Here is a 25,342-nt window from a genome sequence, read left to right as displayed (position 1 = left end):
ACTAGCATTTTTCAATTTACCTCATAAATAGTGTACTGCAATCTCTTTATGTTGAAAGTGCAACTTACAAATGTACACTACTTTTTGTTACATAACTGCACTCAAAAACAAAAAAATTTAAAATTTTAGAGCCTACGAGTCCACTCAGTCTTATTTCTTACACAGGCTGTCACTTAGATACCAAGTTTGTTTACGTTTATGGGAAATAATGATTCCCACTTCTTATTTACAATGTCACCTGAAAGTGATGATGCTTATTTAAAAAAAAGTTAATTACATTTGTGACTGATCTCGTTGAAGGAGAATTTTATGTCTCCTGCTCTGTTTCACCTGAATTCTGCCACATAGTTCATGTTATAGCAGTCTTGGCTGATGAGAAAGCACACGTTCAGTTTAAGAACACTTCCATTGCAGATTTGACAAAACACATAGAATATGCCAATCTGAGATTTCTAAAAAGAGTTACTGCACTTGACTCAAGATTTAGGAATCTAAGACAAAAAACAAGCCTTCCAAAATCTGAGAGGGAGGAGTTGTGGAGCATTCTTTCAGAAGTCTTAAACAAGCAACATTCTGGCACAGAAACTACAGATCTTGAAGCACCAAAAAAGAAAATCAATCTTCTGCTGGTGGCAGCTGACTCTGACGATGAAAATGAACATGTTTTGGGCCACACTGCTTCGGACTGTTATTGAGGAAAACCCATTATTAGCTTGGAAGCATGTCCTCTGAAATGGTGGTTGAAGCTTGAAGGGACATATGAATCTTTAGCACATCTGGCAGGTCCAAATATCTTTGGACGCTCACCACAACAGTGCCATATAATTGCCTGTTCTCACATTCAGGTGACATTGCAAATGAGGAGCAGACAGCATTATCTCCTGCAAATGTAAACAAACTTGTTTGTCTGAGCAACTGGCTGAACTTGTAGGCACTAATGTTTTACATCATTTTATTTTTGAATTAAGTTATTTTTGTGTATATAGTTCTGCATTGTAAGTTCAACTTTCAGATAAAGAGATTGCATTATACTACAAGCAGTTGGTGGAATTGAAAAAATACTATTTCTTTTTTACAGTATAAATATTTGTATATAAGAGTTAAACTGTGATATTTTCATATTCTGTTAATACCAGAAATGGTGATTTTTTTTATTTTCCCCTCTGTATTCTTTCACTCCCCGGGATATATTTACTATGCATGAATCTAACAAGCACAAATTATCTCTTTTGCACAAAGAATCAAGAACTTGAAGTGCTTCTACTTCCGAAATTCATTATTTAATTTCCAAATAATTTGTTTTATCTAATATTTTCTTTTATTATTGTTAGTTTTTGTTTTTGAAAATACAGGTTTACAGAGTTGACTGAATGTGTGGAAATTTATTTTCAACTTGAGCACATGCTTAAGAATCTGAGTAGTCCAGTGAAAATCACTGGGATTACATATATACTTAAAGTTAAGCATGTGTTTCATTATCCTGCTTGATCAGTGCCCCATATTTAAGCAAATAGCAAATAACTGTCTGTGGATGTTTGTTTTCCAAATTGAATTTCCGTTTAACTATACTTACTCATGTTTGTTTTCTATGAATATTTGAGAAACCTGTATGGCTGCACTATAGAGAGTACATTCACATAACTAGGTTACCATCGCTATGCCATCTTACCCCCAAAGAGAAAACACAGTTTACCCTGACAGAATGATTTTTCCCATTAGTATAGGAAAACTCTTTAAGCAGTAGTGGCAACGTTGACAAAAACAGTCTTCCATTCTATGTGTCGGCATAAGTAAATTAGTTAGGAGTTTGGATTTTTCATACCCTTGACTAATGTAGCTATGTCATCCTAAGTGTCATTTTAAGTGTAGGCCAGGTCTTGTGGTGGGATTTTCACAAGTTCTTAGCATTTGACCTTAGTAGGAGCAGAGTTACACCACTGGTAAAGGTTTTTGAAAATACCTCTTTCATTTCTCTTCTTTCCAATCAAATCCTAAGAACGGATTAGCTGTTTAACAGCTCTCTCTATATCTGGAGAGATTTACATTTATGTCTTCTTTATCAGGAATGTTACTGACAAAGAAAGGGGACTCAAGATGGTTACCCAAAGGCTAATACTCATAGATTAAATTCTGCGGTTTTTACCTAGTTTTTATGCAATCCATACTCAGGCCAAGTCTAAAGGATTTTACCAGTGCCTGTGTTGTTTTCATAAGTTCTACCTCTTAAAACCCTTGCATAGGCATAGGAAGTAGGAGGGTACCCCTAGGTTTTGTGTAACCCACACACCTAATGTGGTTCACTGTCCCATGTAGTGGCACTTAGACCACTTACAGGGAGAGATAAGGAGTGAGCTCTGCAGCCTAAGCTGAGAGCCAGCTGGCTTTATAGCTCAAGCTTTAGAGACTCCTACACCAAGTTCCCAGGTTCAAATTCACCTGGTGGTGGTTACATTTGGACCCAATTTCCCCATGCCCAGAGGCCAGAGTCATTGCTGCTTCACCAGCCCCAGGTCCTGGCCTCTGGGAAGCCCCTGCAGGGGTCCAGCTGGGCTTCTGAGGTCCCCTGGCTCCACTGGCTTCACCACCAGACCTGCAAGCTCTGCTGGCCCTCTGGGACCCATTGCCCACTGTCCCCACCCCTATGGGATCTGCAGGCCACTAGCTTTGGAGGCTCTGCTGCTGCCTGGGGTCTTGGCCTCAGCCCAGGGTTCAGCAATTTTCCATCCATTGTGGGCAGTAAGGAGCTAGGATCCCAACTCTCCCTGACCATATGGACTGGATGCCCTTGACACAATTGGTGTCCAGTCAGTCCAATCCAGGAACGTTTGCATCCATCAGAGGGGAGTGAAACAAACAGCACTCCATCCTAAAAAATTGTTCCAGCACAACTGTATCCTTGTATGATGATACCAGGGCTGTAACAAGGGCGAGGCAAGTGAGACACTTGCCTCGGGCGCATAGCTGAGGGGGTGCAGAAAAGACCGCTCCTACACTGTCTTCGCTCATGCCTTGCACCACCTCAGCATCCCTGCCCGCGCTGAGGACAGTCTTGCCTCAGGCACCAAATTAGGTAGTTACGACTCAGGATGATACCAAACAGCCCCTCTAACCATCCCCATTTTTGTGTAGTTTTACTATTCCCAGTGCTTTTCTACATCCCTGTTCTCTTTCCCTCTTCTTGGCCCCTTGGTGGCGCAAGCTTCCTCATTTGATGTACTCTTTGTTGTTGTATTCCTTCAGATTTTTCTCTTGCTGTTTTACTTGTTGTTTGTCCTTATTTTTTCCTTCTTTCCATTCTCCGCTTTTATTAGCATGAAACTGCACAGTTCTTTTTATTGTTTCATATTTGAATAATAAAATACCTGGGTTTAAAGGCTTTGATAAATGAGGTTCTGCTCTCAGAATTATTTATTATTATTTTATGATGTAATTTTCTCTGCAGTCTGGAACTGCAGTGCAGTGCCAGTAAACAAAATTAGTATCCATGTGTGGAGGGGGGTGGGAGGGGTGTACATACTGTGGCAAAGCTCCAGCTATTCCCCATTGGTCTCATGCTATTGGCAGTTACTGTTAGCCTCAGAGGCTTGCTGTGACCTTCCATGTGACCTCTTTCTCTTTACTAGAGGCAGAAGCCACAGCCTAGTGAGCCATACTTATCACCAGCTAGTTCATAATTTGGAGGTAAAATCCCTTCTGGAGTCCTGATCTCCCTTCTCGAGGCAGAGGTTGAGATGTTGGGAGGGAATTGGGGCCCGCCCACTATTCTGGGTTCTGGCCCAGGGATCCTAAGGCAGCTGCAACAGGCAGAGTTACTGCCACTTGCAATCTAGCAGCTGTTCCCTGGGTCACTTCCCCAAATGATCCCAGTACCTTTCCTTTGGTACCTACTCGTCACTTCTCCGCTCACACCTGCACAGCTCCTGCACATAGCACTTCCTCCTCCCTGTCCTGTGCTCTTTTCCTTCCCCTTCCTAGCCTGGGGGAAGCTTTTTAAAGCAGCACCACAGGCCTTAATTGGCTACAGGTAACTAATCTGGAGCTTCTAGCAAGCTGTATTTGACCCCAGGTGCCTGCCTGTTAGGTTTTGGGCTTTTTTTTTACTCGGAGAAGAGAAAGCCGTTCACCTAAGCCCCTCCATCACAGTGTGTGACAGCCAGCTAGTCTGCATCTGTCATCATATACACATATATATGCAGGAGATACAAAAAGTTCTGCTATTGTAGACAGGCGTGCACACAACCGAGCAACTGTTGTTCGAGTTTAATCTTATCACATGTCAAATTTCATCATGCCTTTAACATATCAGAAAACATACCAGACTTGTTTTCTCCCTTTCCAGCTCTCGTGGTGCTCACCACGAAAGAATGAAGGAAGCCATGCGAGTCCCACATTTTCAGAAACGCACATATGTAATTTGTTTGCATCGTTATCATGAGTGCATGCGTCACTATAGTTGTATATGCAAATATCTTGTGCGCTGTTTGAGGGAATTTGTAGCAATAGTGCACACAGTTTTGCATGTGTGCATTTCTTTGAAAATGTGGACCTTGTAGAATAGTGTAATTCTTGTTATAAGACCATTTGAGTGTGTTTTGGAGCCAACATCTGAATAATATTTTGCTCAGAAATGAAGTACACACGTAAGTAGGTGATGTTCATATTGCCTTTGGAGCTGACATGAGACTGAAATGATATAATCTTCCAACGTGGAATTTTGTCTCCAGCTGTCCAGTAAGAGGGACAGGGCTAGGGAGCTTGCACTTGTGCATTCTGGAATAACAGACATCAAGGAGGATTCAGTGCCATAACATTCATTAATGAAACAAATGCTCTCTCTCTCTCTCTCTGAGTAAATGGGGTAATACCAACAAAAATGGAAACAAACTGTATAGAGCACTGGGGAAAATCAAGCATCATAGCACCCAAATGTGTGTGGCAGTTAGTTTAATGCACCATAACCCTCATAGTGATATTCTTCTTTTCTGCTAACAAATGAATATAAAGGGAAACCTCTAAATGTCCATAGCTGCCAGAGGGTTTAAAACCAGGATAGTTGGAAATGCAAGCAAATGGAAAGGTTTATCTTTTTGCGTCTTTAAAGGAGCTATTAAATGTTTAATATAAATGCAGGAGAAATTGTATAAGATGATCAGGGATGTGGCTGAACATGCCCAAGGATATAGCTTATGAGTAAATATAGTCTTTTGAAAAATAGCAGTCCTGAATGGAATGCAGTGAGCCAGGGCTGGCGACAGACTTCACCAGGCCCTGAGCAACATTGGGGGGCAGGAGGCTCTGCTCTGGCCCCTGTAAGGGATAGGGCCTCTGGTAGAAGAAGCAGGGCTAGGTGCTAGTCTCTCCCACTCAACCCTCAGTGCTGCCCAGGAATCTAGTAGTGATTATAGCAGAATTGCATACTCCTCCTTCCCATACAAAACTAAACCATACTGGCATAAATTGTCCTCAGGGTATGTCCACACTTGCCATTTAAAGTTGAAAAAATCCCCATTTTAAACAAAAAAAAATGAGGGGGTTTTGACACATGCCGATGACTTTTTGTGGTATCAGTACCGTGCCTAGCACAATGGGGCCCTGATCTTTATTGAGGCTTGTAAGAGTTGCCATATGACAAATACATGCAAATAATTCAGGCTAAGGTATTGTTAAACCAAAACTTGTCTATAGCTGAAAAAAATAAAATATGAAATTAAATTGAAAAGGATAATGTGTTGCAGACTAAAAGAAAATATCTAGTAAAGAAGAAAAACATGTCTGTTTATGGTTGTTTCCAATGCAACTCAATTAATAGTTGCCTATTTTCTTGCTTTTGACGCAAACTACTGATTCTGAATGACCCACAATTCTCCTTTTTGTTTAACTGTCAATCCTGTCAGCCTCTTAAAAATTCAGTGTTGTTCTCAACTGCAATTAAAATGAATAATATATACAAGTGATTCAGTTCAAACTGTACATAGAAGGGAGTGGCTTTTTGAGGGAGTATCCAGATACAGTTTGAAAACAGAACACCAGGAAAGAATGAGTCAAAATGGCTTTTCCCTGAGCCACCCTCCACCCAAAAATTTGAGCTCAGGTAAAATAGTAGTACTTAGGACTGATGTAATAGCTTTTTTCCATAGATCTCAAAACTCTTTATAAAGATGGGCAAGCATAACTACATCCATTTTACAGATGGAGAAACTGAGGCACACAGAAAATGAATTGCATAAGGCTCAATAGGAAAGCCAAGACCAGAACTTGGCTTGCCTGTCTCCCAATGCAGCACAGTCTCCTCTGGGCCTCTCTGTAGCACCATAAATCTGCATAACAAAATTTGATTTCCAACCACTCTTCATTTTTCAAAATGAAAATTTTCCATTTCCGCACTAGCGGACATTTAAAAATGGCGGCGCCAGGTTTCATTTGCAACTCTGGTTGCCTACATTACCACCCTAGTTCGAACTAGGGTGGTAGTGTAGACATACCCATAGCTAGGAGGGCTGGAGCTCTGCTATCTTACCTTCCTCCAGACCAGGTAAGGATCCCTCTGCCCCAAACTTGGAGCCACCCTTCCCCCTGGGGGAGAGACCACAGGACATGGGGGGGAACTCACTGAAGGAGGGGTCAGCCTCCAGAACCTGGCCCCTATGCACACAGCCTGCAGGCAGTGAGGGGGGGGGGAGGAGGAAGGCTGCTGGAGCAAAGGCAGGTGTGTGGTGGAAGCCTCTGGAGGCTACCCCTCTCCAGACAGCTTGCGGGCAGCAGGGAAGGCATCTGGAGGCAGGCGCAGCCCCAGGATATTGACCCCTCCCCAGACAGCCTGCAGGCTGTGTGTGTGTGGGGGGGGGGGAGCTGGAGGAGTGGGCAGCCCACGAAGCCTCTTCACTCCCCACTTCCCCCAGACAGTCTTCAGGCTCACAGAGTGCTGTCCCCCGCAACAGACTGCAGGACAGGATGGCCACTGCCACAAACAAGGACCCTCCTGAAGCCACTGCAGGCTGGAGGGCAGCGGCAGGCCGGGGGCTGACCCTCCCCCAGATAAGCTTCAGGCCTGGGAGAGTCCCAACCTCCACCTGACAAGTGCACAGACCCTGATTCCTCCCTCCTGGAGGAGTCACCCTCCAGGGAGCGCAGCCCCAGCTTCTCGGGAGGATCACTGGCGGGGAGTACTGCCACAACCCCCTGGGAGGGAGTTGCTGCCATAGCAGTGCCATCCTCACTGCCATAGGAGGCCTCAGTTAGTCTTTCCCCTCCCCGCCCTGCCCCATCTCCCAGCCTCCAGTCCTGAGCTCCCTGCCCTGAGTCCTGCACCTCCTTTCCCTGGCCCTGAGGCCACCTCATGCCCAGCACCCCCTAACCCTCTGCCTCTCCTTACCCCCGAGCCCTCACTCCAGCCTTGATTTTCCTTCATTTTTAAAATATTCAATCTTGGAAATAAAGCATGTACATTTTTCATTTATTCAAAAAAACCTCCAAAAATTACTTCAGTTAAAGACCTGAGCAATGCCAGGTACAGCTGCTAGCAACTGATGTATCTCTAAGACACGCAGCCACTTTGCAAAACTGTCCCCCTGTAGCCAGCTAGATATTGTGCCAGTCAATATGAACTTTTGCTAACCTTAGAGCTATGAAATATAGCGGAGTTCACTGGGTAGAGGAAACACCCCCTTATCAAATTTTCCCTGACAATTGACATTTAAAGTGCTGTTCCTTTAAATATCTGGCAGTTCCCCAGATTCACAGTATTTACAACGGACATCTTGGATCAAAAGGAAGAAATGCCCTTGGCTATTTAAAAACCTTATTTACATGCTGATAGCATTTATAACTCTCATTTAGATTCTCTGCCCCTTCTCCCCCAGCCCTTCAGTGACAATGATCTTTTCAGAGCTCTTAATTCACTTCTAGCAGACATCTTGGATTCTACAGTTACGGGACGGAAACTTCCCCCATGCTCCTCCCACAACTTGGCAGCACTGCTAATAGTATTAATCATTTATATAATGGCTCATTATATTACAGGCAGCTGGTTTGCAGACAGTCACCAAGAGGTTGGCTGATCATTGTGCAGTAGCTGGAATGTTTCCTAAAATAGGTGTGTTTTCAGGAACTGCTTCCATGAGGACCAGGAGGAAGCTTGTCATAGATGAACTAGAAGCAGTCATTTATTCAGACTCAGTAACCAGATTCTGTTCTGACAAAGAGAAAACACGGTTCTTTCTTGTCACGTATGTGGGATCTGAACCTGCCCTGAACATAGCGTGATTTGGGAACTGCGATTTAATTTATGTTCTTTTCTGACTACACTTATAAGATGGTATCATTTTTAAACGGAGTCTGGAATGATTTGAGTTACTAGGATCCATCTCAAAATCATGCCAATAAAACCTCGGTACCACAAAAATTGTCAGGTATCCTGTATATGCTGAATGTTTACCAAAGGGGATAAATATAGATATCTCATTGAGCTTGAAAACATTTTACTGTTACAATTTTTTTGAACCCTTTCAGTCGTATCCTTTGTACTGTTTGTCCATCTATACAGGCCTGGGAAGGAGAGAGGAAATTATGACACATACATTTTAGAGACTTCTGCAAATAGTTTTTCTATCTGTAATGGAAGTCCCAGCATTTCTCTATCTGCCTAGGCCATGCTATATTGGAAAGAGCATAATCCCAGCTATGTACTGAGATTAAAAAAAATTCCAAAATCTAGCAATTAATTATATACTAAGGTAGACCTATTGCTGGTCCAAAATGCTGAACCTGAGATCTGTGTAATTTCAAGGAGAAAAGAAATAATTTTCCGTGACGTAATTTAAAAAAAATTGTGGCTGTTTGCATATGCTCACAGGTTTGGAATGTTAGACGTAGTCCCAGTGAAGCTGGATTAGTGGGCAGAGAGCAGGTGATAGGGTCAAAAGTGCATCTTGGCTTCCATTTATCACATGGATATCACTCACGGGTAAGTGATGTATGCATATGTTCATGCTGAACAGCACAAGTATTTGTGTGGAAAGTGGCAGAGATATCTGGGGAGTTCCATTAGCTTCAAAGATGTCAGCAACTGCAGTGTTGCAAAGCTGTGGAGTTGGACAAATCTTTAAAAAGTGGAATCCTGAGAGAAACAAGCCTGGGACGTCTGTATTATGATTTCATACTTTTTGGCTCCTCTGTTTCGGACTAGCATCAAACCTCTCCCCTTCCTGCCTTCCTTCCCCCAGGAGGCTGCCATGACCTTACTAACCACCCACGGTTTCCATGTTATTGTCAGCATCCTTACACTTGACTGATGAGAAGTATGTGATTGTTCAACACATCATAAAAACAGCTATGGCAATTGAAGGAGAGATCTGGAATATATTTATAGAAATCTGTAAACAATCATTTCAATTCCACTATTCAGTGCCATGCACACATTAGTGTATGAGCTATTGAGCTGTCAGATTTTCTTTGATTCTTTCACCCCTTTTAAAAATTACCAAGTGCTCAGACTTATTTCAAATCATTTTGTATTTCATAACGTTTTGTTTACAGAGACAATTTCTTGTTTGAACTGCAGTAACCTACATGGTTTTCTTTTTATGATTACACATCTTTTCATTGATCTTTAAGGGGCTTGACAAGCCATGATCCACTGACGTTCCCTGTATGTGCTAAAAGGCTTCTTTAGGCAATTCTAGCACATGCACCCATCCATTACATACAGCTCAACGTATGCTTTAAATAGACAGCAGGAAAAAAATAACTGTGAAACTCTTTTGGAAAGATAAATAATGCAACAGTGGGACATTCATTGCAAAAGTCTGTGGGCTTTAGGTGCGAATCAGGCATTTTACTCACCATAGCATGATTTAGCCACATTGGAATGATGCCATCCAGGCTCTTGGGGTAAACCAGTTCTCGGTTGTATGTATACAGCACCCAAAAGGACATAAACACAAACTGCAACAAAAGAGGTTTTTTTGTTTTAAGAGGCAAAACAGTTTGCAGGAAAAATGTGAGATAAAATAGCTGGCATATCACACAAATAACAAAGTAAAGAAGGGACAGTACTGCAAGATGCAGCTAGTCTTGAGTGGGCTGCTGGGGCGTATATCCATAAGAAACTTCTCCTCTACTCTAGCAACTGCTGACACTGAAATTTCCATGGAACACATGACTTGAACCAGTCTTATGTTGCCAGTGGGATCTGGGATGGTCCCAGGTTCCTATGCCTTAGTTATGAGGCCAAAGGATTTGTTCTGCTCAATAACAAAGTAAAAGCAGATCGTGGCAAGACTGATTGTTTAAATCTTGGCATGCCGGTAAAGTCTGTAAGCTTCATTCCTAAGCTATAGGTACAGGAGTAGGCTGTATCTTGGGTCTATCTGATCCAATAGGGGAGGATTTACAGCCGGAGGATTTAAGAGTAAGAAATGAATCCCGGTATCAGCTACTGATAGCCGAAAGCTCATTTGTACTTTCTTGGCCTGGTTTGATGTTTTAAGCACAAGTTGTCCATATTATGGAAACTGAGGGTATGAGAGGTGGGGAGGATTGTCAATACTAAATATAGTGCAGGCCGGTTACAGATAGGTACATCCTGGAGTTCAACCCTTTTCTGTTACATACCCGGACGTGTGCACAGAAGATGTGACAGCTGGGTTAAAGAAACTGGCACACAAAGAACGACTAGTAGCCCGGTAGCTTAGTCTCAGTCACAGGAAGGACCTCTTTTGAGTCACCTGGCTGAAATGCTTGTGGCCCCAGTTAAAGATGAGCTTCAGCTCTCTGGAGACCAGCTTCTGCCAGTCCCTCTCACGCTGAGTTGTACTTACTCATGTGAGTATTGCATTAGTTCAAGTCTGGCCCATTCTATGCAGAACCATTTGGCAGACAAATATCTACATATGAACAGACAGTCCAAAAAGAATCTGATGTAGATTACTCTAAGTCATGTCATTTAAGTCTGTTTCTCTTTTGTGTTTAACTTCATTGTGCTGTCCGGGAAGATAATATGAGGATTTGTTGCCTTTTAAGACTCTTAAGGCAGATCTTGCCCTTTTGGTGAAACTACTTCAGTAGGAACAACAAGAAGTCTTCTGGCACCTTATAGACTAACAGATATATTGGAGCATAAAGGTGCCACAGGACTTCTCATAGTTCTTGCGGATTCAGACTAACACGACTACCCCTCTGATACTTCAGTAGATAATTTCAGTGACTCTGTTCGTATAAGGTTGGCAGAATGTCCACTTTCTGCCCTTTAATTTTCTTGGCTTTCCATGTGCCTATGTCTGAGTTGTAGGAGGGGCTTGTAAACCACCATGTCGAAGCAACATATTCAACATTAAACCACTAACTGGCCTCACATCTGGGGCTAGATTTAAACATTGTTTCTTCATTTATATGGACTCCTACTGTTTTCAAAAGACAAAATGAGGCTCTCTAGTAATATCTGTATCTATTTGGTATGAGTGTATGTATATATCTGATTATTATAATGGACACTGGTTACTTACCGTGGCCACAGGGAAAGCCAGGACACTGAAGAGAAGGTCTCTGCAGGAAATTATGTACTTAACACTTTGCAGTTTCTTAATTAGTCTCAGCACATCAGCCAGGAAGGAGACTCCATAGAAAACAGCCTGCAAAACCTAAATTAATTACAGATAATGAAGGAATCTTCATCCACCTTTAATTAGCATGTTCCTGCATGAACTCAATACTTGCTCTTTAGGGAGCTGTTTTGTTGGTGAACTACAAGTCAGCACCAGGGAAATAGCTTTTGGCTCAATTTTCCTTATTAACTGAAAGTGATTGAACTCAGTAGTTCAGGAGATTACTTTAACAGTACCTCATTTAATGGCCCAAGCAGAACAGTGTGGCGTGAAGAGTGAGCTTTATTCAGACTGGAGGTGGCAAGATATGTTGAAAGATAGGCCTTTTTGCAATTAATATGTTAATTTTTAACCTCGAGGTACCACAGTGGTGATGGGAGGGGAGAAATCTGTGGCTATTCCTGCAAAGCAGCTGCTATAAGCATTCTCACAGGTTAGCCACGATGGTGCTTCCTGTCTGGTGATGTGTTGGAGGTCAGGCCAACATCACACCATTTAACCCAAACAAAACACTCAAATAGGACGGTATTAGACAGAGAAGCCATCAAAAAAAGAATCATCTTGGACTGGGTTCTGAACCTATTTCTGCTGAATTCAGGGGGATGCAAGAGTAGGACTTCACATTTAGATCTTCAAAGGTTTTTAGGCAGGAGTTAGCTACCTCAATACCTTTGAGGATCTGGATTTCAGTAACTAGAAATAAGACCTTAGAACTGTGAGAGCTGGGGTGTAACCAAAAAATGTAACCAACAAATTCTGGCTCTTTTTTGTAATTAGCTGACTTTATAGCTGGTCCAATAATAGTATGCAAATAATGTATAACCTGTATTCTCTTCTACTGATCCTCCAATAATTGTATTTGAAAATAATGCTTTTCATTGTTCAACCACTGATTGTGCTACACAATGAACCGTGGTGCATTAAAGTAGGAAGAAGTAAAGATGAAGCGTATTAAGAGCTTGCTGCTCGTTGACTGCTAATCTGTGCTCCACTTTGAACCTGAGCTCAGGTCTCTTGATCACTGATGGTATTTTTAAGGCTAAATTGTCCCACTGTTGTGCTGGGAAACTGCCTATTGCAAATGCAGGCACTGTTGAAATGGAAAGATACTGTCCGGTATGCAGAATGATGTCTCTTTGACCATGATCTTACCCTGAATCAGATTTTTATTTTGAGTACCTGTGATAGCTGAGCTTGGACTGATGACTGCTTTGGGAGACTGGAGAGGTGAGGCTGGGAGAGGACAGTGTTTGAACAGCACTTCCACAGATAATGCTACACTATCAGATGTCTGACAGAAGGGAAGAAGTGGTGGGATTTCAGGTCAGCAGTCTTCAGTTTTGTACTTCAATGAACTTTTCCCTAAATAAAGTTTTAGAAGAAGAATAGAAGATGGGGAGCAGGATGACTTTCTCCCCCCGCAACCCACCTTAGGATGTCAAAGTGTATTTAAATATTAATTACTTACTCTTCACAACATCCTTATCAGGCAGGCAATTAGCTTTAAACAAAAGACAGGGAAACTGAGGTACTGAGAAACTGAGAGACTTGCCCTTGGTGGTCACATAGGAATATGTGGGAGATGTGGGAGTGAAATGCAGATCACTTGGCAAATAGACTGTGACACACCACCAAGACCATTCTTCCTCCAAAAAAGGACAGGAGCCTTACGGACTGATTAATGTAATTGTCATTAAAAATAACCATGACAGAACTAGAAATAGTAACCATCTAAGTTCATTCTAGATTGAGACACAAAAATAGCCCTTTAAATATGTGCACGTCTTTCACCATTGTCTCTGAGATCTTTCTTATGAAGGATGGCCTCTATAACTGTGGGTACAATTTTTCTTTCTTAAGGGCTCCATCTTGCAAGGTGCTGCACTCAGAGCAGCAAAGCACATAAGTATGTGCCCAACTTCAGTAGCACTCCATGTATACTTAAAGTTAAGCACGTTTACACGCCTTGTCAGATCAGGGCCTGGGAGCCTGTTTCTTGAGGTGCACACATGGGAGCTGGGTGCTTAAGAATTGTTTTTGTTCCTCTATGCAGTTGGCTGTAAATACCACAGGCTGCAGAGCCAGCTATAATATTCAATTCAGTTCTTTCTCCCTATACTTTAAACAGCATGACAAATGGCAATGAAATGACCTGGGTGACATGATGACAGTGAAAGTCTGGTGACGCATCATGACTAATGGTTAATAAAGCATCTCATAGGCTTTCCCTGTTTGAGAGAGGCATAGTTCCCAGAGTACACGGGTATGATTGCCGCTCTTATGGTGAGCCCTACATTAATCATGGAACAGAAATAAACTTCATTTCCTCCTTAAAATCAATTAAAACAAACATTTGGATGGAAAAGAAACAGATGGTCCCAAAATATCCAAGTTCTCAGTCTAGCATTTTTTCCCTGTAGCTTACAGAAGAAGTCAATAATATCTTCCATGCTGAAAACTTTCCATTCATTTTTCTTTATTCTGATAACACTTCTTGAAATGCATGAGATAATATTGCACAAGCTTCTATATTTCTTCCCACTCCCTTTGTCTTCAAAAACAGTGAAAATACAGAAATGAACAGTTCAAGGAAATTAACCACCAAACTGAAATAACATTCCATCTTATACCTGGTTGAACAGAAATAGAGACATGCTAACAGTGAGTGTGCACTCTCAAATTGCAAGAGCAACTAACGATAGGCTTTGGAAAGCTAGCTATTGTCCTAGCCCATCTCAGAAAAGGAATTGTGATCTTGCTAGTCAGTTTAGGATGGTGAGACTCATTCTTGTGCGGAAGGCCTGCCTGAGGCTTATGAATACTTCAGTCCCTCTTAAGCCTTATTTGGAGGCGAAATTTCTGCTCAACGAGACATATCTACACTAACTCTGGTCAAACTCAAACACTAAAAATAGAGATGTAGGCTCAATTCAATGAGCAGCAGAGGGTCTAGCCACTCCATCTATGATCCAGGCCAAGAGACTAGTTAAGAACTTTGGATGCCTAGTCTGTGCCACCGCTCACACCTCTGTTTTTAGTGCTGTAGTCTGATGAAAGCTAGTCTCCTCAAACTGGAAATGATGCCTCCAGCTTGAAGCGTACACATACCTTTAGAGGAGTGCAGGAAAGAAGCCCTGATGCCATAGGGTACATCTACATTGCAACTAGACACCCATATCTGGCCTGTGCCAGCTGACTGGGGCATGCAGGGCTTGGGCTAAGGGGCTATTTAAATGCAATGTAGACATTTGGGCTCAGCCTGCAATCTGTGTTCTGGGTCACTCCACCTCAGAGGGTTCTAACCAGAGCTGAAAGAAACTTTAATTTCTTACAGGTACTGTTGTATTGCACCCACTCCCTCCTAGAGGGGGTTTCAGGACAGAGGGTTGGGTGATGATATGATAGTACCTATAAGAGATGTGTGGGATGGAGTGCAGGGGGCTTCCGGGCAGGAGGTTGGGAGGAGGGGCACAGGAGTGGGTGCAAGGGTTGGGAGGGTGAGGGGTGCAGGAGTTAGGGTTGGGGGTTTGTGAGAAGCAGCACAAGGCAGGGAACTGGTGTGTGTGCATCCGGGGGAAGTGCAGGAGACCAAGGATGCTATTTAGGGAGGGCAGGGGGGCTGAAGCTCCCAGCCCCAGGATTTCTGCCAGAACACTGCTTACTTTTTCCCTTTGGCACTGTCAGGGAGTGAGAGGAAAGCACACAGCTTGGGTCATTCACTCCTCTGCCCCCTGCCCTCCCCAGCCAGGAGGGAGAGGGATGCAGGCAGACACGCTGTGTGTTGTCCTCTCGCTCCCTGAGAGTGACAGGAAGGGGAACAACAGCAAGAGCATACCAGTGTGAGTCTCGGGTGGGAAGTTTAAGCCCCACCCTCACCCTAAATGGCACCCTGGAAAGGGTTCTTGGGGATAGATCAGTCCTGGACCAGGGAGGGAATGTGCCCCCAGTGGCCCCTTTAACCTGCTGGGCTGCCAGCTGCTTAGCATGACAGCTTGCAGGAGAGCCAGAGGAGCCCAGCTGTAAACTCTCCACCTCCTCCTGCAGCAGAGTGCCCCAGCCAGACAGCTCCTGCTTGCCAGAACAGTGCACTAGAGCACAGTAGTTTGCTTTCACCTCTGCCTAAAGCCCAGGCTCCAGCCAGAGCCCAAATGTCTACACTGCAGTTAAAAAGCCTCTTAGCCTGAGCCTGGTGAGCCCGAGTGAGCTGGCATGGGGAAGCTGTGGGTTTTTAATTGCAGTGTAGACCTCCCCCCCCCCCCCAAATGTCCTGTAAACGGTGAAAGGAGCTCTGTGTGCCTGCATAGATACCCTCTGGGAAGTGGTTTCATTTGGATTACACTCGGCCTTTGTTTTCAGGTGTAACAAGAGAATTTTAACCCCACTTTAAAACTGGAAAACTGAGCACAGTTTTCATTATGGAGTCATCACAAGTACTTCTATAATATATCACCGTGCCATAGAACACAGATGGACTTGACCACCAGATCTGAACTTGCACAAACTCAGGAATATTCCTTCCTGGACATGAATCCACATTTTGCCACTCTAGCTCAGCTCTAAGAAAGGTAAAAGCATATTAAAAATATACAAAAGGATGAAATTATTTCCAATGACCCTATGACTTTCCACACACAATACTAGCACTTGCAACTGCAGCTACTCTCAGTATATAAATCTGCCCGGTGTTGTTCAAAGGGATTTCCCAGAGTATTCCCCCGCACACCACACCAGAACAGGAATAGAAACAAGCACAGAAACATTCTGAAAAGAAGAATCCAATGAGTAACCCGCAGAGAAGGATGGGGAATTGACTAGCCCTTCAAGACAAACTTATGTTTTCTGTAAACTGTTTTTAGTGCCACAGTGATAAGTGCTTTAGAACTGCTTATGTACAGACAGACAGGATGTGTTTCATTAACAATATGCATATAATTTGGCCCGACAGATTGGATCAACTAAGGAGGCATCAGCAGCAAAAATCAAATTCACCTAATTAGATCAAAGCAAGTATTTCCATCTATTTATTCCTGTGGTTCATTTTCAAAGACACCATCTGGCTACGTGACTATATCTCATTCCCAAACTGATAGTCGTAAATAGTGCCCATGGCGTTTGTTTACTCTACCATATATTTGACAGAGTCTGTTGGTCTGTTTGTTCAAGAACTCCTCCTAAACATTAAGAGCTAAGACCACCAAAATGGGTATGCAGCTTCCTCTTATCCTAAGGAAAGGATTTGGTTGTGCCAAGACAATGGGATGTGCCTGGGATGGGATTGCTTCTCAGAAAACCAATAAAGAAAAGAGACAGAATCATTAGGCAGTTGACAGGGGCTGGCTGGGACTGCCCCATTGCTGAGTTTCCCAATCCCCAGGTCCCCCCTAGAGGAGATAAGTGGTACTGAAGCTCCCTCCCATACTGGGAGCTGACTGTTCCCCTTCGTCAGGGAGCAAGGGAAAGTGCACAGTTTGTTGCATTCCTCACTCTGGGTGAGGAGCGCAGGAGGCAGACAAACTGGGACTTGCCCCAGACAGGGGATATGCACCTTTCCCCCAACTGTGCTGGCTGGAGCTGCAGTAGCCATGGGCTACGTCTCTACCACAAGCCTCTTGCAGAAGAGCAAATGCAAATGGAGCACTCTTTTGCATATGCAGCGCTCTCATTCGCATTTCCTCTTCCTTTTCCTTTTGCACAAAAAAGCGCTGCGTAGATGGCGCCTCTTTGCACAAGAGCTGTTCTTCCTCATTTTTTTAGAGGAAGAACGGTTCTTGTGCAAAAGGGGGTTGTTGCGCAAAAAGGAGCCGTCTACACAGCACTTTTTTGCGCCAAACCCTCTTGCACAAAGGGGAAAGGAAGAGGAAATGCAAATGAGAATGCTGCATATGCAAATGAGTGCTCCATGTAATGAATGAAATTTGGGAGGGGTGTTTGTGAATGCAAATTTCTGTATTCAGATGTTCTGCATTGAGGGATATTCTTTATGAAGAACTCATCTTGTGTGTATGCAACAAACCTTTTTTTATGTGATAAATGGAAAGATTTGGTAGCAATAACTTATTCTGGATGCTGCATTATTCATTGTATGTGTAAGCGGGGGAATGGTCCCGCTCTTGTGGGGAACTTTCCTGGCTTCTATACACCCCGGTGAAATGAACCAGCGAAAGGATCTGAGTCCCCGCTCCCACTTCCTTTACCCCACGGCTCCCTGATCCTGAGGGCTCCCCCTCCACTCTCCTGAGTAGCAGAGCCCTTGAAACCCCAACAAGGCTGGGCCCAGGTTTCCTGGGGCTTAATCCCTGACCTTGTAGTCACTAGGGGCAGGAGTTAGGGTGTCCCCACTCCGAGGTGCTCTCTTTACACTGCAGGCCTTCTTGGCCCAGTGATCACTTCATAAGGTTCAAAGCAAATACAATTTATTAAACATCAACTGATTAAAGAGAATAGAATAAGAATCAATGAGAATGGTTAAATGAGAACACACAGCCCTGCTCTGTAGCACAGGGACATCAACGCAGCAGTCTGCAGAGTGTAAGGACAGTTCACAGTCTCTTCCTTAGAAGCCCTGGATGTGCTGCAAGGGGCTGCAGGCTGGACACGCTTGCACTGGCAGTGACCACACAGCCTCAGTCTCTAAGTGGCCAGACCCCTCTCCCAGTCCAGAGCCTTTCCCCACACTTTGCAGGTCCCAGTAGCTCACCACATCCAGCTGCAGGCTGTGCTGCTTGGCCAGTTCCAGTTCCTTGTGTTGCTTCTCTGTTCCTTTTGGCTTTCTGAGCACTGCCAGTCTGCTGCTCAACACAGGGTCTGCACTGCTTGGCCTGTCTGTGTCTGGTTCTGTCGCTGCAGGACTTCTTCTTGTACTCCTCTTTCAGCTCTCTGTCTTTGCAGGACCTCTTCTGCACACAGCTTGTTTGTTCAGAGACAGAGCCAGAACAATCCCCACTTACAACCTGTCAGTCAGGCTGAGCTGGAGTGTTGACTGCTTTCCATTGTCTCTGGGGTCTGTCAGTCTCATGAACCCTTCCCCTTCTGAAGCTGGTAAACCAAAAAACTCCCACAGAGTTTTAGTAAGGGGTAACAGTCCCCTTACATATGGAAGTAGCAACTAAGATCTTGAGTCATGGACCCAGGATCTGTTGTATGAGGCATGGTACAAAAACAGAACAAAAAGAGCCCCAAAGAACTTAGAATGTATGTATGTTTCATATCACACAATAATGGATGTAAAACTATTCTTATCTGTCCAATAGTCTCTTCTATCAATTCAGGAATGGACGAAAGGAAATCTTTAACATTGAACACTAGAGCTTTTGTTCTCCTCTTGTGCCACACTGCCCTATGCTTTCTCCTTTCAGGGGCTCTGACTGCAACAAATAGCGAGTAGGTGGATTTGAAGTGGTATGTGAGTGCTGGAATCTGGCTTTTTGGAGGCTCACACAGTAGGTGTGAATGTGGAGAAATTGCTAAAAGAGCAGCAGACATAAAAGCAAGTATGTGTTTCCAAGCCAAGCTGTTCAGGACCAAGGATTTCCGTGGCATGGACAACTCTGAATTTTGGATTTTTTTTTTCATTCTAAATCTTAACAAAAAGCCAGAGATCAAAATGGACATTTAAAAAAAAAAGTCTGTTTCAGAAGGACCAAAAGGAAACGTTGTGATATTTTTCCAGGCTGGCAAGCTGGCTATTAGGAACCTGGGCAACTGGATGGGGTGCTAGAGATCCCAGGCAGCCTGATGAGCTCACCACTTGGCCGGCTGACTGTGGGAAGAGGGGGTGGGGCACAGGCAGGAAACCAAGTTGGCCTACTGACCAGTCTGCCTGCCTGCTTGGATTCACTTTAAACGTCCACCAGAATCAACATGTTCCCTCAGAATGTTTCGATTCCATTGAATCAGCATTTTCTGACAGAAAACTGGTCTGAATGTTTTCAGCCAACTTTAGTTCCAAGAGACAGTTCTTAGTATCCTTTGAGGAGCCATAGTTCTATTTCAAAAGGCTGCAGAATCTCTGAACAGTCTCCTAGTCTTTATTTGCTGATGCCCACACCCAGAGCAGAAAGCTCAAGTGCCCCAGAGCAGAACTTCTGACATGTTCTCCTGCTCCTAAGCAAGTCCCAGGGTGGTGACTACAGCCTGTTTCCATCCAGTGAGCCAGGAGCCCCTGGGTAGATCGTGCTTCTGGTTATTAGTAGCCACAGCAGTAACTATTCACATTGATTATTCACACAGACACAGAAGAGACAAATCCTTACCCTGAAGTGCCAAGGCTAAAAAAGGGCTTGAATGCACAGGTTCCCAGCCTTTTTTTATACTGTGGACCATTCACAAACTTTTGATGAACCAGTAACTTTTTATTTACATATTTGCAGTGCCAGGCCCCCGTCCCAAACACCTCAGTGCCAGCCCTTCCACCCCTTAGAGCACCCATCACCAGATTCCCGAGTGCCAGCCTCCTGTTTCCAGAGTCCTACTGCACCCAACCCCCCGGAGTCCCTCCCCAGTGCCAGCTGCCAGTCCCCAATATTAGTCCTTTCCCCAGAGCCCCCTGTCTCTTAGCTCCCCCTACTCTGAGCCCCACAGCACTATCCTAGCCCCACGAAGCCCCCAGTGCCTGCCTGGCCCCTCTCGCCTAGCCCTATGCTGCCTCCCAGCTTAGTGTTGCTGCCCACGTTGCAGTCGTTCTAAAGCTGCCATGCCGGGCTCTACGTGGCCCTCCCATCACACAGCAAACCACTCTTCCATGTCCAGGAGGAGACCCTGCTGCTGCCTAGTGCTGGTTGGCTGAAAGGCGGGGGCAGGATACACCTCTTCCAACACTGGCAGGAAGGGAGATGCTAGGCAGCATGCCCAAGCACCGGTCACCAGAGCTGCCGCAGCCAGTGGTTTACAGCCTGGCGGTTGGGCACTGCTGCTTTAATGTAGACCACTGTGCCCTCTATTGTGTGGTGACTCCCAGAGTAGTATCATCCAGAGGTCCTCTAGGGATAAGGATGGGCATGGTAGGTCTGGAGGTTCCACTGCTTTGCAAATCCATGCACCACAGGCTGGGTACAAAGGGAATGCAAGGATTTCTCTTGTCAGCCTCAAGGCTAACGAATATCCCTGAAATGGTTCCATTTCCAAAGCAACAGCTCAGTTGGAATCCTCTCCACAAGCCCCTATTCTACCTATAGAAATCCTCACGTCGCAGCCCAGATACTTGGGCTGGTTACTTGGACCAAGTTTTGTCCCATGAGCAGCATGACATATGTTTTCATTCGCTTAGTAATGCTGTGCCATTAGTAATAATGTGTGATGCAGAAATATATTATTGTCAGTATATCCTAATGTAATTCTAAGAAACAGAGCAAACCACTGATCACACTCCTTGAAATGCATGCGATAATATTGCACATATTTCTGCATTTCTTTTTAGCCCTTGTGACTTAAAATGTTTCCTCCCTAAACAATTTGTAATTAAGTACATGCAATGATTAGCTAGTGCCTCCCCTTATTTTGTTTTGCTGCTTGTCTGTTTTGTAATAGGTAAAATCCCATTGGAAGAACTATAATTAGCACTGCATAGCTACTACTGCGTGCTGAATATACTTATAATATTTGATAACTGTTCTACTCCCAGGGTTAGATAACATGGTTCAAAGCTGTACATCCTTCCTGTACATATTCTACATTTCATTCCTTCTCCCAATTAACTTGTCTCTTTATAATGAGGCAACTAGCTACAGTATACATTTTATGCATAAACAACACAAATGTGGATACCTACATAGTTTCCTTTGGGGTACAAACCATAAAAGAAAGCAGTATCACAGCAGCAAATACACCAGCTGCATATGTTTTGAGGCACAGATGGTAGACAGACAAATAGACAGATTGGTACCACAGTATACTATGTGCTTACCAGATTGAGAACTGTCAAATATTTCCACTGCCTACCATAAAGGAATACTTCAGACGGCCGGTCTTCTGCTCTTACGAGTGAGATTGAATAAGTTACAAAAACATACCAGACAAAAACAAGGGAATGATACACAGCCAGGGTAGCGATTGCCATGGCTCTGCTGTGAGTCCTATTCAAACCCTGAAGCAGCTCTTCTTTTAATGTTCTTCAGCCATGCATAGGAAATTGCACTGCAGGAGAATTTGCTACCCGAAGAAAGTCAGGACACTGCTCACATGAAACAAATTTTAGAACACTGGCTGGACTTTGCTTCCCTTTTCTTCTCTTTTTTTGTTCTACTGATAAGCTTGGGAAAAAAATAGGCTTATTCCCTGGATTTAAATGCCTCACTCAAGATTATCGAAGATTAGTTGCAGAGTTACATAAGTTTTGGTGTTTCTGCACCAGGGGAGGAGGTTGTCGCTTGTTTTGCATAACTGAGTGTTTCACATGCCTTTTGGACAAATAGGGGAAGAATCCTTAGTTTTCCTTCTGGTGAGATATTGATGTTGCCATGAACCTGGATCAATTTTGTGGAACCTTTGTCACTTTTCTCTGGACAAAGTAAAAAGATGGAAAAAAGAGGAGGCTTTGAAAAGGGAACTCAATACACTTGTTGGTGTGGAGGGGGGTTAGCTAAAGGGTTAATACACGGATGTTAGGATTCTGTGGTCTGATAAATGTCGTAAGTTTTGAAATAATCTTTGGCATCCTCTGCAGAAAGTCTTCCTGAAGTATGTCGTTCTGTCAATCCATGTTACTTTAAGTATTTGTAAATGTACACAGCTGGTCTGACAAAATTCAAGTCACTTTAATGTCTGGGAGCAGGAAGAGGGAAGGAGCAACAGTCTTCTTGAGTAATAAACTTCAGTAGTTTCTTTACTGAGCTGCTACTTACCTGCTTGTTTGCTTAAGCACATTAACCTCCAGGTAGTGGTTCTACCCTGGTATGACACTGCAGCATTATATATGTGTATATAGATAATACAGCAATTGCAGCTGTGCAGCTGATCAAGTCAAGCGTGTTAGCCTAAGTGTCTTAACCATACTGGAGTCTAAAGAAGGTTACACAAGTCCATGAGGGAACCAGGCAGACTTTGCCAGTAAGTGCAACCTGCAAGTGTACAGCCTGCATCTTCTAAATGGCCACAGCAACAAAGAAGTCACAGAAGCCCCACTTATAGTCATTAGCAGCAGCACCTCTGATCACTACACAGTTGAAGCAGTTGAGCTTTACTCAGAGCGATGTGGCAGGTCAGAACGAGGGGGCTGGATGGTTGGGTCTGTTACAAAATAGGCATTGGCAGATTCTGCAAGATGATTTGACACTTGGTGTCAGGGAAGGGACATGATAGGACAGGATCAGCATCCAAGCCCAGTTTGTTGGTGCCATGGTTCCTGTGAAACTATTCGTTCAATAATTTGCCTGGCTGTCTTCTCATGTTGTGGGTAGAGAACTGAGCAATGCTACAGAATAACAAAGGCAAGCCCAGAGTTTTAGTGTCTGGGCATTGGCTCCTCAGACACAGTTAATTCACTGATCAGATGGTTTCTTATCTTTATTTGCTTTAAGGTCTTGATAAAGCATTCCTTGAAAGTCAAAGGTACCGGCTAATGTAAGCCTGTAGACAAAGGTTTTGGATCATGCTCTGTGTCTGCAACAATAACCATATGGGTATTTTACGATTCTTTAGGCATTGAGTTGATTGTCTCTCTGTTGATCTGCATCGTCACTCATCACAAATGACCGTCATAACAGAGATGACAGAGACTGAACAACTGTCTCCTCCTGTAGAGACAGTCACTCCAGGCCAGGGTTGATTCTTTGCTGAGCAGACTATAGTAAGGCTACTATACTCAATGTTAAGGTTATTGTTCTATAGGGACACTTGACCAATCTGCTCTTTCTCCTGGTCCGGGGCTCAAGACTCAGAATGGAATGATTTCATATGAAATCAAAAAGAAATGTACATGTGTGTCAGAAAATAGCCCCAACACTGACTTCACTCTTAATTTAGATTATCCACATCCAGATTCCACAGACACAATTCAAAATGAATCTCTCTCTTTTTAATGTTTACACTTCTCAGATTTCTCATTGCCTTTTACTCCAGTTTGAAATGTATTAGGAGACCTTCCTGAGGATGGGTGAGGTCAGAGAACAAAAATCTTTTGCAAGGAAAAAAAAAGATAATCAATTGTTCTGAATCCTAAAGACTTACATTTTGTGTTCAAAGAATCCCAGTGGAAAATGTGTTTTAAATCACCTGACTTTTTGGATTTGCCTATGAAGATTTGGTGACTTATTAATAATGAAGCTTGAAGGTACACTTCCTCTTTCTCTGTCTTCCTAGAACTTGTCACTACGTATGACAGTCGGAAGAAGAATGGAAATATGGCATGACAGGGCTTTTTAAATTTATTTACACAGTGGACGGTTATTATGTATAACATTTAACAAGCATTCCAGGTTCTGTAAAATGCATCTTTCCAAGTAATAGTTCTTTCCAGCATAACTTTAAAGTAGGATGGCATGTGCTTGTGATGATTTGCACCTGAATTTGTGCAAAAGAAGGTAAAGCTATGCAAATTTACAAGGTATTTTTATTTTTCCCTTCAGAAGATTTTTGGCTGGTATGGCCGAGACTTCCAGCAACGGTGTTGTTTGTAGTGACAGTTTTGTGATGTGGACACCTGTCCTATAGACTGAGACCATCTGTTTTGTTTTCCCACATACAAAGAGCAAAATATGTATCCTTCAGTCTAGCTGGCTTTTAGTTCAGATGGAAGAGGTGGAAGTGGGGGGAGGGAGAGAGAAGAAGAGAGAAAAATGGTATAGGGCCTCCTATTCAGTGCTCTGCACTTGTGGAGTCTTTTACACAAATGTAAAGAAAGTGCAAATAAAAATGGCTACTAATAAATGAGAATAGTGGCATTTCCACCCACTTGGGACAGGACCAGGGAATTGGATATCTTCACTGGGGAAAGACCTCAGGAATACTCATAAATAGGTAGTGTATTTCTATATGGTACTGAGAGCCCTTAAATCCAATTGAAACGCATGGAACTTGAGGGTGCTTAGCATCTCCCAGGGAGTTCTTAGCATCTAACAGGATCAGGCCCAAATTGTCTATTACTGTCAGTTTGATCCTTCTTTCTACTGAAGATAGAAAATAAACGTGGACATATGAGGAGTTCTACAGATCTCTATGAAGAGAGAGGTGAGAGCCAGTGTTCAGCACAAGCATTCTGTGGACCACTCGATATATATTTATTTATATTACCATAGTGTCTAGTAACTCTAGACATGGACTAGGACTCCATTATGTTAGGCTCTGTACAAACACAGAACGAAAAGACAGCCCCTTTGCTAAAGAACTAAGTCTAGGGAAATAGAACCTAAGGAAATAGATTGGTCTCTGCTCACTGATCCTGTTAGGTGAACTAAGATACGCATTATAGGACCCTGCCTTTATCTGTCCTTCAGGAGGAGAGAAGAGTGTTGAATGATACATGACCAAAGTTCAGCTGTTCATTAAAAGACACAGATAAAAAAAGTAAATACAATAACTCTCCGGGAGACATTCCTGTGGGTGCTCCACTCGGGTCAAGGTACATCCTTGATTGGAGATTCCTACAGCAGTACCCCTTCCCCACAGAGCATAAGCGCACTCTGCCTGCCTCATGAGGTTTCAGTGTGTAAATAGTATGCACATGGTCTGAGCTGCTCAGTTCCTTCCCTACCGCCCCTGACCAGAGACAGAGTACAGCGGTCATGCTGTTCACCTCTGCAACATAGTTT

At 43.5% G+C, this 25,342-nt stretch overlaps 1 protein-coding gene across 1 annotated transcript in view; it reads right to left on the bottom strand.

Annotated features, from left to right (window-relative positions):
• ADTRP (androgen dependent TFPI regulating protein) overlaps positions 1 to 21,920 on the bottom strand; it is a 51,300-nt gene extending 29,380 nt beyond the window's left edge. The window contains exons 1-3 of the mRNA XM_006138772.5: positions 21,502 to 21,920; positions 11,502 to 11,636; positions 9,841 to 9,942 (exon numbers count right to left, since the gene is read on the bottom strand). Of these exons, the coding sequence (XP_006138834.1) occupies positions 9,841 to 9,942; positions 11,502 to 11,636; positions 21,502 to 21,654 (390 nt within the window). The 5' untranslated portion in view covers positions 21,655 to 21,920. The remainder of the gene's footprint in view (positions 1 to 9,840; positions 9,943 to 11,501; positions 11,637 to 21,501) is intronic.
• Positions 21,921 to 25,342: the final 3,422 nt, after the last annotated feature.

This window comes from Pelodiscus sinensis, chromosome 2, assembly GCF_052426305.1.
Source record: "Pelodiscus sinensis isolate ZL-2025 chromosome 2, ASM5242630v1, whole genome shotgun sequence".
NCBI classification, from domain to species: Eukaryota; Metazoa; Chordata; order Testudines; family Trionychidae; genus Pelodiscus; species Pelodiscus sinensis.
Note: the sequence above shows the minus strand (reverse complement) of the source record. Positions and strands in the feature narration are given on the sequence as shown.